Below are 15509 nucleotides of genomic sequence, written 5' to 3'. Positions count from 1 at the left end.
TATTAGCATGGAATGGAAGGGATCACATTAGTTTAGAAAAACATACCATAGCATTCACCAAAAAAAAAAAAACTCCAACAATGTATAGACAATTTTCTTAATATCATATACAGTATAATTAAATATGCAAAATGCACTTCTTGTTGTGAAACTTCCTAAAAAAACATAGATATCTCAGTAAGGTTATTTTAGATTTCATTCGGATTTCTGAAACATGCTAAAACTATAAACCATATTTTCTAAGTAGTGCTATGCAGCTAAATAATTGTCCCCATTCAGTTATTTTCAGGGTACTACACTTAGCACTGGATAGAAAATATGGCTTAACAGAAAGGGTGGAGCTTGCCCTTTATCCTCCTTGCTCACCTCCTCCCTTCTTTCATTCATTTATGGTTTCCATTCGGTGTTTCACCACATTTTTGCAGAAGAAGAAAGCCAGTTCCAAAACGAAGAAGAAGCCAGTGCCCCCTAAATCAAAGGACAAACCCCAAAAGGTCACGCCCAAAAACTCATTTGCAGCTAAGAAGAAGAAGGGCAAGACCGATTACCAGGCATCAGCAAGAAAAAGAATAGGGGTAAAGGTAGAAAAGAAATCAAGATCTTCAGTAGGGCCAGCCCTGAAGATCTCTGATCATGAGAAATAAAACGCCCTAACCTCACTAGATACCTTCAAAACCTCTGGCTAATACCATAACCTGGCTTTTTCTAGAAGCCTGATTTGATTCTCACAATTTGTACACAACATGGTTTGTTTAACACTAAATGTTTTTTCCCTCTCAGGCCAATGTGGTTGACTACAATCAATACAGTGAAGGAGACTATGGTTATCAGACAGATACTCCTGCTCTTACTACAGGAACAAATGAGGTATAAGGAACAAAAATATTGAAAAAAAAACTTTGGTTTACTACAAAACGTTATGCTCATAATGAAAAATTTTCATTTTCGTTTTCCTCAGACAGTAAATCAGATATATATTGCGTTGTGTATATATATATATATATATATATATATATATATATATATATATATATATATATATATATATATATATATATATATATATATATATATATATATATATATATATATATGCACATTGTTATTGTTTTGTTTTTGGAATCAAGGATACATAGATTATATAGATTCAACATGGCAGATTCACTTATAAGTTTGAGGGATGCACAATTTATACACAGGGCTTATTTTCCATGTATTCATGGAATACATGGAATTCATAGTCCATGAATTCATATATTCATGATGTAATTAGCTTAATTTGCATCCTTCCAGTTGCTGTTGATCTTCAACTTGATGATCAAGAACAGCTGGAGGATTCCAGACATAACTTGCCTAGTTTCACAATTAAAGTTTCATGATATCACATGATATCAGAAAACTAAAGTATTTGACTAGTTTCAAAAACATACTACATAAAGTGGGGTGGCATCAAGTAAATTCTTTTGCCTGAAGATTTGCCTGATGATTTGGTAAAAAGAAACAGAAAGCCTGTTGCTCACAGCTTATTCACCTGGGCCAGTAAACAGTAAATGTCATGATTTAATCAAGATATTGTATTAGACTTGTGGCTCAAGAGGCATTTTAATAGTTGTAACCTATATTGGCCATGCATAGGTCAATAAGTCATCAATGTATTGCTCCATATATGGGACCTGTCAACAAGTCTGCATAATCCAATAAATCCATTGGATAAGGAGCACATTGGTGCGTTGATGAGGTCCTTGTTTGACTATTCTTCATAGGACCCACTGGATGACCAGCCTGATTTTGTCCCAGAAATTGGGTGACAAATCAGGCCCAACCATGATCTGCCAGTGTATGGTGAGCTATTCCCTAGAATAGCTGCAAAAACACAAATCCTTATGTTCCTGAACACGTAGTGGATGATTTATTATGTGGTGTAAAAAACAGCTGAATAATTCACCACACATCGCCAGGCAACGTGTAAAAAAACGGCGTAAAAATTAAGTATTTTTTTCCACACGATTTTTCTTCTGCTGGAACTAACTTACAAAAGTCTGAAGAAGGTTAAATGATGGTGCCAAACAGTGCCGGGCCAACCTGGACAGGCACCCTAGGCAGCCTGGCTGAGCAAAGCGCCCAATATGCGAGTGCGCATGCACAAAAAAAACGCGAAAACGCAAAACAAAGATACGCACTAGAATGAGAGATTGCACACATCGGCCAGAGCAGGCACTGGACTAGGAGGTAGGAGAGGCAGAGAACGTGCGTGCCCCTCCAGCTTTGCGCCCTAGGCACGTGCCTACTCTGCCTACCCCTAGTTCTGCAACTTGATTACAATGTAATTTCTCCTACCGCACATCTGTAGTTACAACTAATCCTGCAACTGGTGCTGCGTTTCTTCCGTTGACCCGGCCGGGTCCCTTAGCAACGAATGTGTATAGAAAATGGATCCGCACACACACTGGTAAATGCAGTCGAGGAGTATCCCCTTTTATTCAGCCACCAAACATTCAACGTTTCGGGGGGGAACACCCACCCTTCATCAGGACCCTGATGAACTGCTTTAGCTATACAGGCATGGCTCAATTATCTCACTACCATTGAAGAACAAGTTGCTTTAAAACAGCATAAAAGATCTTGTAGCTCTCAGTTTGGGATTAAATAAACCATTCCATTGAAACCTGGAAGCATATTGAGTGTGTTGCATATCATGGCTTCATCATCTGCCTAAACTCCTCTTTACCAAAGCCATAATAATTTATAAATTTCATTTTAAATGATGTTATTACATCAATGCTCTCTTAAAGTATACATGTTGTATAAAAAATACAAAAGCTCATGCACTGTATATTGCAAGAGGTTACAGTTCATGGATGTAGACATAGTGGCTTAGTTATTTCTACTGCTTCTGCATCCAGGTGTGAGGGCTTCCATAAGAGGGTGAGAGTCCTTGTCTTTATTAATAACCACACAGTGAACATTCTTACCTTTGGAAACTCTGTAGATCCAGTTTTGCATTTACTGATCCCTTTAGCTATGCTATTTGAAAACAAATTTTGGAAGTTAACCAATTTTTGAAACATAAAAAGTTTGTTTTTAAAATGTATTTCTATTGCTTGTAATTTTATGTTTGATTTGCAAGGTGAGTTTTGGAATAGAGAACTGATGCTAAAATGCAGGTTTTGGTACAGTGTGAATGATTATAGGTCACTGAAAATTTATAAGTGTTTTTATAGACCTATGAGTTAGCCATTAATAAGCCATAAGTTCTTTTTGATGGCCATTTCTGTAACAGTATGAACAGACAGTGTCATACAAAATGCAGACAGAGGGACAGCTGTCTCAACACAGTGCTGTTGACATGACAGCTGTAATGAGATGGTAAAGTTTGGTTCAGTGACAACATAATCTCATTTACAATGTTAAAAACACTTTTCAGCTCTTCTTGGGAATAACATAAGTTTAGCTCTTGGGAATAACCATAATATAATGCAATAACTATGCCCAACATTCTAAGTGGGGAACTTTCTTCATTTACTATTTCACAAGGAGTAAATGAAGACATTGGGAATTCCATTTGGCTTAAGAACTCTAAGGTCTTGATTTATAAAGGCTATCACCAATGCTCAGAAACATGTTCCAAGCATTTCACATATTACAATATGTTACAATCGGTAGATGGCTGACAGTGTGCAGTTTTGCTGCTGAATAGGATGCCATAAGAATGCTCAAAGTAGCCAAACTCATTCAAACACGTTGTCACTGGCATTACATTTATAAATATGTCAATGTGTTACACCTTTTCCGTCTTTTAGGAAAATTGTTCCCGTCAGTAAAGAAATAAAGCAGAATAAAGCAGATTGCCTGGAACGGATCTTAAAGGATTAAATGTTGTTGTATCTATGATCATCCATGTGTTCAGATACACTTGTTCAGACTATTGGACAAGCCAGTGCAATTTGATTTTATATGTGAATTTCTATCAATCAGACATTGTGCAAGCATTCACTAACAAACTGCTTGGTTGTCTGGTGTATTGTTTGCCGTAACAGTTTAGAAGCAGTAGGTGGGGGCTTGACTTGGCTGCTCATATTATAATATTTAGCAGTGGGCTCCACTCCTACAGAAAGGTCAAGTATAGGAATTATGCTCTAAACCAGTGATCCCCAACCAGTGGGTTGTGAGAAACATGTTGCTCACCAAACCCTTAAATGTTGCTCCCAGTGGTCTCAAAACAGCTGCTTATTTTTTAAGTTTTGGTTGCATAAAAACCAAGTGCACTGCCAAACAGAACCTTTTGTAGCTGCCAGATCCCCATGGGGGCTACCAAATAGCCAAACATGGCCCTTTTTGGCACCTCCATGGGCTTTTTCATGCTTGTGTTGCTCCCCAACTCTTTTTACATTTGAATGTGGCTCATGGGTAAAAAAGGTTGGGGACCCCTGCTCTAAATTATCATGGTGATACTGTGCAATGTGTACTTTAGCATCAGTTATTAATATATCTATTCCAAGGTCAATAATCAACCTGTAAAATTGCTTAAGCTTGAGAACTCCATAGTTTTCATTGTTTTATTCAAAACAGATTATTGTTATAAAGTGCATTCTCTCCAAAAAAGATTACGCGTTATTTAATATTTCTCCAAATCTGAAAGCTTTGTAGCAGTCTTTTCTTAAAAGCCATTGTGACTTTTTAACTTTTTTTTTTATTGTTTAACATTACAGTGTTGCAGTTGGCGCAGTTGGGGAAATATTCATAGGCCAGTGTGGCCAATGTTTTGTCATTAAAAATGCAAAAGAGAATGCACATTTAAACAATACATCTATAGTTTACTTAAAACGTAATAAATAAAATGCTGATTGCTTTAATTGCTTTTAGTTTATGAGACATACTTTCTAAGCCTCATTTTGGCCGGAGAGTCTCATAATGAAATAGGAACCAGCTTTAAGAAAGTTTAGACCTTGCATTAAAAGCAGCAGTACTGGCTTAACCCGATGAAGGTGTAAATATTTGTGTGAAGAACCACAGTAAGATTAGTAGCTGTTTGCTGCTTGTAGCTGGTAAGAAAAAGATTTCTTTATATCCCATTTGGACATACCGTATTAAAAGCTTCAGACAAAATAACTGAAACATACATGTGTTTCTAGCAATCTACAAGTTGCAACTACTAATCTCCCAGTTTGACATAAGCCTCGAACTAAACCTGTTCCAACTGGCATTATTTTAAACAAAATGAAAATGATCAAATATTTAGTATTCAGTGTATATATTCAACAATTCCCTCCTGCCAAAATGAGAATTTTTATTTTCCAGTACTGCTTCTTTGCAAGTCCTACTGAGACTGAGTAAGCCAGCTTGCAATGCTTTCCTAAAATGAAAAGCCAATGAGCTGTCAATACAACATATTGTCAGTGTCTCAAAAATGCTTTGTCGCTTAAATGCACCTAACGGCTTTGACTAACCATAACCTGTGTGTTCCCCCTACTTCTCATATCTGCGTGGAAAGCAAAAACCTGAGGAGGAGTCCTTTGTGGAGGAATCCATTGTGGAGGACCCATTTGTGGAGGAGTACATAACAGGAGAGGACTATGACTCAGAGAAAAAGCTGGTTGAGGAAACAGAGTATGGGGTAAAAACTGTTAGCCCCACAGAGTCTGAGCCAGTAGTAGGAGGAGGTATAGGAGAATATGATATTTATGACTATAAGGAGTATGAAGAAAAACTCCCAAACCCTACCACACAAGAGGTCGGCCCCGGTGTACCTGCTGAAACTGATATCTCTGAAACCAGTGTAAGTTTTTGAACTGTGATCTCATTAGCTGCTGCAGCACAAAGTTCTCATGGTTTTGAATAAAAATAAAGTATATATAAATATTTTTTATCTAGTTTAGTTCTCATATAGTAAATACGCGGTGGATATTTCAAGAGCATCCACAAATGAAAATAATGTTTTAGTTTGAATTCATAACTATTGCATATAACTATGAACAGTTCTCCATTACAATGAATATTGAAACTGGATACATTGCAATGATGTAGCAATGACAGTCATACTGTCTAATGCCTGTGCATTATTGAGATATATGTGCTTAGTGCTACATTGTCTTTACTCGAAATATTGAATATTGTTAGGCATTAGCATTCTGTTTTTATTTCCTAATTGCAAACAATATTACAGGCAGTCTCACACCTTGAGAATCTGGTGTTCATAATATTTATGTACATGGGGTAAAGATCATATTTAGTTGGTATGTGACTGTTTATACACAGTATATTAGGCATCAATTCTTTATTATTTGTATTGTTTGAATAATTAGAGATACACATACTAATAAATACAAAACTGTAATTGCTTTCTTCAGATCTATAATTACTTGCAAGCAATCTATCATTTTCTACAGCCTCATCTAATCAAATAATTGCCCTTTTGTTCTGGCAGATAGACATTGCAACCAATCATTTCTAGCCAGTAATTATTTCAAATAAAAAGTTAAATAAAATAAACCAACTGTACTTCACCGAACCTTTCTATGAAGTCCTGAAATCTTTGCAAGGAAATGAGGGTTGCTGATAGTCTTGTGTTTTAACTGGCATGCAATCTTGCAGGTGAACAATTTTGGTGGGTATGGTGAGAAAGGCCAAAAAGGAGAGCCAGCAGTTATTGAGCCGGTAAGTAACACATTGTGGTCTTTTATAGAAAAACATAGCCTTAAATTATTTTTTCATTTTCGTTAATGGTTGGTGTGCAGTTGGGTTAAATCATTTTCCATTTCTAAGCTATATTTGGCCTACAGTATCTTTTTTGGCCAATTTCTAAATACTTTATTTACTAGGAGTATTTCCATTGCACATGCTGGCGAAGTTCAGGTCCCTCTTAGCTAATCTGTCTCAGTCATAAACTGTTATGATGGGATTATTATCATCCATAACTATATAACTTGACAGTGTCATAAAGATTTTTGAGAACGCTATGCAGTGTAGAATTAATAGCTCTTTATGACGTCAAGTTTTGAAACAGTTGACTGACTGACTAGCGTAGGTGCTATATTGCACCAGGGCAGTTAAACCATAGCAATTTAAAACTCAATTTACATTTCTAACATTTCTTAGTCTACTAAGTAGATCGGTATAAAAGTAATTACAGATTGGTTACTACTGGTAACTGCACTGTTCAATTTTAGTAATAGAGCTCCTGTAGTTTATCTTGATTCACGATGTTTAGTTTTTATTTTGGGACTTTGCCAGTATTGTTTGACTCTTAAGATAAATAAACAGGACCTCTTTTGATGATAACAATATAAAGACTGTCTGGGGAATGGATCAAGCATAACTATATTGCTTTTAATGTTAGAATATTGGCAGTATTCCCAATTCAGCTCTTGATTATACTCTTCTATTTCCACAACAAATACATTTGGAGGTATTGACAGCTACATGCATTTTATCTTAGCAGATTGCATGTAGGAAGTCACAAATCCACTGAACTCTACATTTAGTGAATGTTTTAGCCTTTCTGCTGTTTACAGTTGTGGTTGCTGCAGGAATACAATCTGTACAGCTGCTTTTTGTATCAACCAGATTTCCATAAATAACTGCAGTGGAAAAGAACATATAACTCTTGTTGTTCAAGCCCACTTGCTTAAAAAGTGCAGTTGCTTCCTTTTGTAACTAAAATTAAACTGTAATTGTATTTTACTGAAGCTCAGTGCATTGCTATTCTCTGCCAATTTAGAGAGCAAGTTTTCATTTATGTATACAGATGTTGGATCCCTTATCCATAAACCCGTTATCTAGAAAGCTCTGAATTATGGAAAAGCCATATCCCATAGACTCCATTTTAGCCAATTAAGCAACTGTTTTATTATTACAGACAAAAAGAAAAATCATTTTAAACATATGGATTATTTGAATTAATTCGGAGCTTTCTGGAAAGCAGGTTTCCGGAAAAGGATCCTATACCTGTACCAGTGGTCTGTCTAAAATCACAAACTAAAGTTATGGTTATAACTAGCATAAGCATGGTTGCTATAGGGGTGGCATTTCACATATCCTGGTCAGTGACACATAGGGGCAGATTTACTAAGGGTCGAATATCGAGGGTTAATTAACCCTCAATATTCGACTAGGAACTAAAATCGTTCGACTTCGAATATCGAAGTCGAACGATTTAGCGCTAATCCTACGATCGAACGATCGAAGGATTATTCGTTCGATCGAACGATTAAATCCTTTGAATCGAACGATTCGAAGGATTTTAATACAACGATCGAAGGAATATCCTTCGATCAAAAAAACGCTGGCAAGCCTATGGGGACCTTCCCCATAGGCTAACATTGACTTCGGTAGCTTTTAGCTGCCGAAGTAGGGGGTCAAAGTTTTTCTTAAAGAGACAGTACTTCGATTATCGAATGGTCGAATAGTCGAACGATTTTTAGTTCGAATCGTTCGATTCGAAGTCGAAGTAGTAGTCGAAGGTCGAAGTAGCCCATTCGATGGTCGAAGTAGCCAAAAAAACACTTCGAAATTCGACGTTTTTTTAATTCGAATCCTTCACTCGAGCTTTGTAAATGTGCCCCATAATTATTTGAAAATAATAATAATTATTTGAGTATGTGTATAATTTTAGAAACCTATATATTTGTATAGCTTTTATTTTTTAATCCAGGCATTAGATGAGGTTTCCTTTCATTGTGTCAAAGTTTAAAGGGGGTTATGTAAGAGACACTAAATTTTCCCAGATGCATTAAACTATAGCATCCAATCAGCAGGTGGTATTTACTGGTCACCTGTCTGAACGCAATAATCTTATTGGTTGTTATGGGTTATTGTTCTTGGGAAAACGTGGTGCTTTTAATTACATATGGGGGTAAGAGTTTGAAGGATAAAAAAAGTACACACCAAATGCACACAACCTAGTATTTATATTAATTCTCCATGTTTTATATATTTGACCCAATTTTCTGACATTGTTCACCTTATAAGGAAAAATATTAGAAAGGTATAAAAAATCATAAATCTGCATTACCACAAGTAATTTCCTTTGTGTAATTCCACTGTTAATTTAATATGATTTTGTGTATTTAGGGAATGCTGATTGAAGGCCCCCCTGGACTGGAAGGACCTGCAGTAAGTATTTCAACACCTTTATGTTTATTACATGCTTCTGACTTGAAGCCTAGTGCTTATACAGTTAATGTTTATTTGCGTTGTTTATCATTGCAGTATTTACAAGGAAGACATGTCCTACATTCTCAGTGAATGGTGCCTATGTTGGATTTACTCTCCACTAATTGTTTTAATTAAACAAACATCTATAGTTTAGACTTGTTGCATAAATTAGAAGAGATTAATTCCAGGAACTTTCAGTTTGCAAGGATTTATTGTGTGGTGGGGGGGATAGATAGGTAATGAACTGCCTATTAGGTTAACGTTCCAATATAATGACACAGGCAGCAGCCAAGGAATGGAGGATCTTATAAAGAACGAATCTAATTTTTGTAGTTAACTCTCCTGATTACATGGGTAGGCAGAAGGAAGAAGTAAGGATAAAAGCCAAACAATGATCTGAAAGCATATCCAACCGAAGCTGTATTTATTGAACTCATGTTAAACACATCTGTGTTCCACAATGTTCATGTGTTTCAGTTTGATAAAGGATGGGAAGGAGCTGAAAATGGTTCCTTCAAAATCTAGTTATGTATATACTACACTAATACTCTGTCTTTCTTAATGGCTCTATTTCCACAAGATAGGTTACAAGTCTAAATAGTCACATTTGACTGTTATTCTGTCTGCCATTTTGTTTATCAATTATTTTCTTTCTCTTTAGGGTCTTTCTGGTCCCCCTGGTTTGCAAGGACCTCCTGGTACCTCTGGAGATCCTGGTGAGAGAGTGAGTACATTACATGCTGAGCGCATATATATTGTATATATTGAGTAATATTACATTTTTTTCAACACTGCTTTCTGTTTTATGTGTTAAAACTCCTCTCCCTTTAGATGCCATACCATATATCTCTCTTTTCATTTTTACATTTTGGGACAGAGTTAGTTTACTTAGGAGTGACTTTCATGTGAAAAATCTATTAAAGAGAAAATGGAATTCAATCAGGAGAAAAGTTTCTCTTCTCAAACTGAATCTGGCCCTTTGTATATTGTTTTTTATGGCCTTATTTTTCTTGAAGTTTATAATGTAAGGGGTAATCTCACACATGATATTTTTTGCTTTCTTGGGCAAAGTTGCCAGGCCCCATTTCCAAAGTGTGGGGCAAGGTACAAAATACAGATAAATAGGTGCAAACCACCAAGTTTTATGCAGTTTACATCTTGCCCCACACTTAGCACTTATAGAAATCAAAGACCAGAATAGCAATCAAAAAAAAGTTTGTTTTTAAACAGGTGACCAAGAAATGCTATCTGCTGATTTTTTCCTGTAGGTGACTATTGGGGGAATTTAATAAAAGTTTGTAACAGAAAAAATATTCTCAAGTTATGCCTTTGTGCGAACAAATTTGCCTTTGTGCGAATTTAATATAGCTCTTGCAAAACTGTTTACCGACCACTTCTGACAGGGGAAGAAGTTTGTGCAAGGGCGTAATAAAACTTCTTACTGAAAAAATTGTTATTTTGCTCCTAAAAATTACGACACCTTCAAGCACTTCTTAAAAGTGGGCAATGCAGAATTAAAATTCGCACAATTAAAATTCACAATGCAATAACAGTTTAAGGAAGAGTATTGCATTGCAAAATGCACATTTTTATTCTTATTTGTGCAGTTTTGCTCTTTTCGAGTTTTATAACATTCCCCCATTTGTGTTATATCTTTGCACCTTTTATTACATCCCCTACATAGCATCATCATAGATCACTTACCTTTATTATTAATGGTCATTTCCACCAATATGGAACAGGGTTTATGTTCTTTCTAATAGCAGGGAATGGTGCATTTTTAGGTGGCACTTATTTCTCCCCCATACAGAATTGCAAGAGCACTAAGGGGCACACGAGCGTACACTACCTTAGAGCACTTCTGCTCAGAGGAATGACTAAGTTTACTTTGCAGAAGATAAGTAATCTGATGCACAGTGCAGCATCAGGGAACGTAAACCATCCTATCTATATCCATCCAAGTCTACCATAGAGCAGGACAGGGCTCTATTTATAAAAGGAAAAAAAGGGTGCAAAGTACAAAAAGGGCACATTGTGCCTGTTTTTTTCTTTACTTTGAACACTGTCTTCCTAATAGTAAATCACCCCCTGAGTTTCTTTATTATAATGGAAAGCCCCAGCAATTCCTTCCTTTTCATTGAAAGTACTTTTTTGCAACCTAGGCTTATGCTCACCCCTATTCCTCTCAAATACTGTTTGTGCATACAGTATCTTATGTTTGCTTTTATTACATTTTCAGGGTCCACCTGGTCGACCAGGATTGCCAGGTGCTGATGGGTTACCAGGGCCTCCAGGCACTATGCTGATGTTACCGGTAAATTATTTAATGTATCTGAAATATATTTTTATATTTGTAGTTAAGTGTAATATTTTTACAGGGCTATGTGTATTTTCATGGTGACATCTTCTTAAAATAGCATCATAAACCAATGTCTTTGTAATGTACATGCCTGGTCAGCTTGTTTATGCCAACAGAGGTCGGGCACATCATTTATTCCTATACTTCTCTAACTTGGGAGCTTCTCTGTTGCTTCCTTGCTGAATGCAACCTCTCTTACATTTAGTCCCAAATCTGTCTTTCTGATTTCTCTTAATGAGTGCTACTGAAGAAATATAACAATTAGCATCATAATGAATAATTGGAATTCAGTGTTTTATTTGTGATCGGATCCAATTTTGCCTTCCAAATAATTTCTAACCCCTACAAGCCATTAGATGTTGAATTTGGAATCACATGGTAAAATCGTTGTGCTAGCCATAATGTAGGGTTTTCCCTTGGGTCACAATATACATTATCAACTTCTGTTTGGAAATAACTATCTTATAGTTCGTAAAGTATTGCCTACAGTTTTAACTTCACAGCATATCATTACAACCTATGGGTTTAGGGCCTACTGACTTGGAAAAGAGGTGAACAGCTCCAGCTCTCTAACAGTTTTCTCTTCCCACATCAAAGAGACTGGGCTTGAAGTCAAGCAAACTATGTCCATACAGTTAGACAAAAGACAAACGGTCGCCTTTCAGTCCAAAGGTTCATCCTATTGTATTCTTATAGTACTTCTAAAACACTCCTTATCTTCATAAGGAAGTCCTATGAGTTATACAGTAAACCATATGTAAACAATAAATAAAGTATAAAATACCTTGAAAATTATAATTGCATATACATGAAGGGAGCAGTAGCCTTTTGCTAATCTTGTATCTTTATTTTTTTATTGTAGTTCCGATATGGAGGTGATGGAGAAAAAGGACCAACAGTCTCTGCCCAAGAAGCACAGGCTCAGGCCATTCTTCAGCAAGCCCGGGTAGGTGACAGAAGATGTATACCCAAGGCCTTGAAAAACAAAATCCATAAAGAAAGCATGGACAACATTCCTACTATGGCATCAACATACATTTTGGGGCATATTTATTATGCTGTGTAAAACAAAATTCACAGAAAAAAGGTTTAAAAAGCTGTGTAAAAATAAATGGCGAAGGCGTGTGTAGTTTTGCACCGTGTAAATGCCGGATTTGACTCCATTATTTTTACATTGCTTCCAGCAGGTCACTGTAAGAAAAAAGCGTTAAAAAATGTACATTGGTTTTTATGCAGTTTTTTACACAGTGAAACCTGGTGATGTGTGGTGTATTATCTGCTGTTTTTTTACACAGCATAATAAATATGCCCCTTAGTCTTGTTTATAAATTAGTTGTTTTATATTTTGTTGAAATTGCTTGCTTTGTATTCTGTTAATGTTTATGTATGTTTTATATTGATATATTACATTTTTTAAAAGGATAGTTTCATAAATTCTACCAAACACATCTGAGACAAGCAAAGAACTGTATGGTGCTGTACCAAATTATGTTGCAGTGATCATTTTAAATATTATCCCAGATTGAATATTTAAAGATTTTGTGGGTTGAAATTATGTATTAACTGGAGAGTTTTGCTTAGTTAGATATCTAAACATTTTAGGCCACACCACAGATTTTCCCAACCACCCTGTTGCCCCTGCAAACAAAAACTGGCCACTTACTTCATGGCCATATATAGGACAGTTGCTATTCGCATTTATCAGGTGACTAATCAGGTATTATTGTATTAAACCAAAGATTGACTGTAATTTCTTTCCCTTTCAGATTGCCATGCGTGGGCCAGCAGGACCAATGGGACTTACTGGAAGATCTGGACCAGTGGTACGTTGTAGTTATCACTATTTGATCACAATTTTATGGACTTGGATGGGATTAAGGATATCTTTTAGTAGCAGAGTATTAACTAAAACAGTTTAACCAAGATACAAAGTAGAAATCAGTATATAAATTTGCAGTTTTCTGGTTTAAAAAGAAAAATAATTATATGTTATAGTATAATTATTATAAAATATATTTTGTTGAATGTAGCTATTACTAATGTGTTCAGTTTCCATTTAAAAAAAAAATATATTAAAAGCAACAAAATAGGGAAATGTGCAATAAAATGTAATAAAAAAAATGGATTATATGTTCGTTAAGTTAATGTTGGGATGCAATTTAATTTCTGAAGCAGAGAAGCTGAGTAAACCTATTAAGTGTATTGATGCCCAAACAACCCTATAAAAATATTCCTCTTAGCAAAGGAAGGGTTAATATCAATTTTATAAAATGCAGACTGCAAAAAAAAACACATTTCATCAGCTCAAATTTAATGCGTAGAACATCATTTCATGATCCATTAAAGAGGACACGTGTGAACAGTTTAGCTTTTTGCCACTTTATGATTGGGCATTCTCTGTAATTAAGTATAAGAGACACAGACTATTAAAGCAGGAATCTAAGCAGTAATAAAACACTCTCATTAGGTTTGCAATGGAAACAAGTGTTATTACAAAACAGAGCCGAAATTGCATTTATAAACAGGAGTGCATGCAGTTTATTTACATAGGAGTGTTTAATAAGGATGAGGATAAACCATCCAGCGCAAGCCATTATTTTGGGGGAAATATTAATTTTCTGTAGGCAATGCTTTGAGAACATTGCAGCAGTAAACGATTTGTTCTCTAATGTGCTCCCATTGATGGAAAGGACCTTGTCACCAAAGATTATGGTGGGACTGCTTGATAGAATTGCTTAGAGATCAAATGGTGGCAATGAAGGGATTATAACATTCTATATAGGATTGCAATACATCATTGACAAATGCAGTATCACAAAGGCACACAACATGATTGCATTGCGTCACGTCTTAAGAAATAGAGCACAACTTAAAGGGCAGAAACTAGAGATCGTTGATGGCATTCCTATATAGATTTAAATGAAAGGTGCCAAAATTTAATTACTTAGCAGCTGTAAAGTTTCTTTAAACAATTTTTTAGCCCTCAGTGTTATTCTGAGAGCTCTTATCAGAATCAGATAAGCCAAACATTGCCTTTAGATTCCTCAGCAAACCAATAGGAAAAGAATATTAACAGGGATTAGAAATGGTTGTATAATGAGAACCCTTTAATGTGTGTTAGATTTACATTCATAGTGATAAAACCTTACCTAAGGCTCACACACTAAGGAGCTCATCTGTGAGAATTCCATGGTCCAACTTATGTTTTGGAGCTTTTGATTTCTAGGTTGGGCAGTAGATTGACCAGCAGGTGGAGCTCCTAATGCTTCACTAGTTAAATGTTGGCAGGGTCTTTAGGGCTGGCCGATCTTTGATCAGCTATTGATATGTATGTACACAATACATATGCCAACACTCACTTACCCCAAATTTAGAGGCATTTCTGTAAAAGATGCTCTTCTGACTCTTACTTGTGAATAATATGCCAGGTGCATTTTTTATATTTTGGGTGATTTTTTTATCACAGTGTTATGCTGACCAGGAGCACAATTTTAAAACATACTTAGGAGCACAAAACCTCTATTGCACCTTGCAATAACTGCTTGGGCTTCTTGAAAATAAAGGGAGTAGGAAGTTGGCATCATGTGGGCATTCTTTGGAACCTCCCTTGCTTGCTTACATGTCTTTCCAGATGCACAAACTGTTGAGCACTTGGGAATATGGTTGCTTGGGAGCACTAGCTGTCTATGGCAGAAGAAACACAGAGGTCCTTTGTGCTTGATAGTGCTATATTCTGCACAACTGTTTAAGCTCCAGTCTAATGCAAGTGGAGCAGTGCACAAAGTGCTAAAATCATAGTGCTCTTAACTGATTTTTTTTGCACCTTGACCCATGGATGTTAAATAAGCCCGATAGTTCCAATATTGCTTCTTTAGCCAATGAGACATATTAAGATGTTAGTATTATATCATAGTGTATTGTGTTAATCCAGGAACTGGTCTGTGTGCGATTATGGAATAAGAAATTGAATAGGTTACACCTTTCAAGCAACTGGAAG

The 15509-nt window shown here is 36.0% G+C and overlaps 1 protein-coding gene across 5 annotated transcripts in view; it reads left to right on the top strand.

Annotated features, from left to right (window-relative positions):
- The window catches only part of col11a1.S (collagen type XI alpha 1 chain S homeolog), a 120201-nt gene that overhangs the window by 43739 nt on the left and 60953 nt on the right, over positions 1-15509 (top strand). For 2 of the 5 annotated variants that reach the window (XM_041561552.1, XM_041561551.1), the window contains 9 exons: positions 426-575; positions 781-867; positions 5492-5776; positions 6592-6654; positions 9070-9111; positions 9815-9877; positions 11393-11467; positions 12375-12458; positions 13279-13335. In XM_041561552.1, the coding sequence (XP_041417486.1) occupies positions 426-575; positions 781-867; positions 5492-5776; positions 6592-6654; positions 9070-9111; positions 9815-9877; positions 11393-11467; positions 12375-12458; positions 13279-13335 (906 nt within the window). The remainder of the gene's footprint in view (positions 1-425; positions 576-780; positions 868-5491; positions 5777-6591; positions 6655-9069; positions 9112-9814; positions 9878-11392; positions 11468-12374; positions 12459-13278; positions 13336-15509) is intronic. The other 3 variants (XM_041561554.1, XM_041561553.1, XM_041561555.1) reach the window with 2 other exon arrangements.

The sequence above is a fragment of the Xenopus laevis genome, chromosome 4S, assembly GCF_017654675.1.
Source record: "Xenopus laevis strain J_2021 chromosome 4S, Xenopus_laevis_v10.1, whole genome shotgun sequence".
In the NCBI taxonomy this organism is placed as follows: Eukaryota; Metazoa; Chordata; class Amphibia; order Anura; family Pipidae; genus Xenopus; species Xenopus laevis.
Note: the sequence above shows the minus strand (reverse complement) of the source record. Positions and strands in the feature narration are given on the sequence as shown.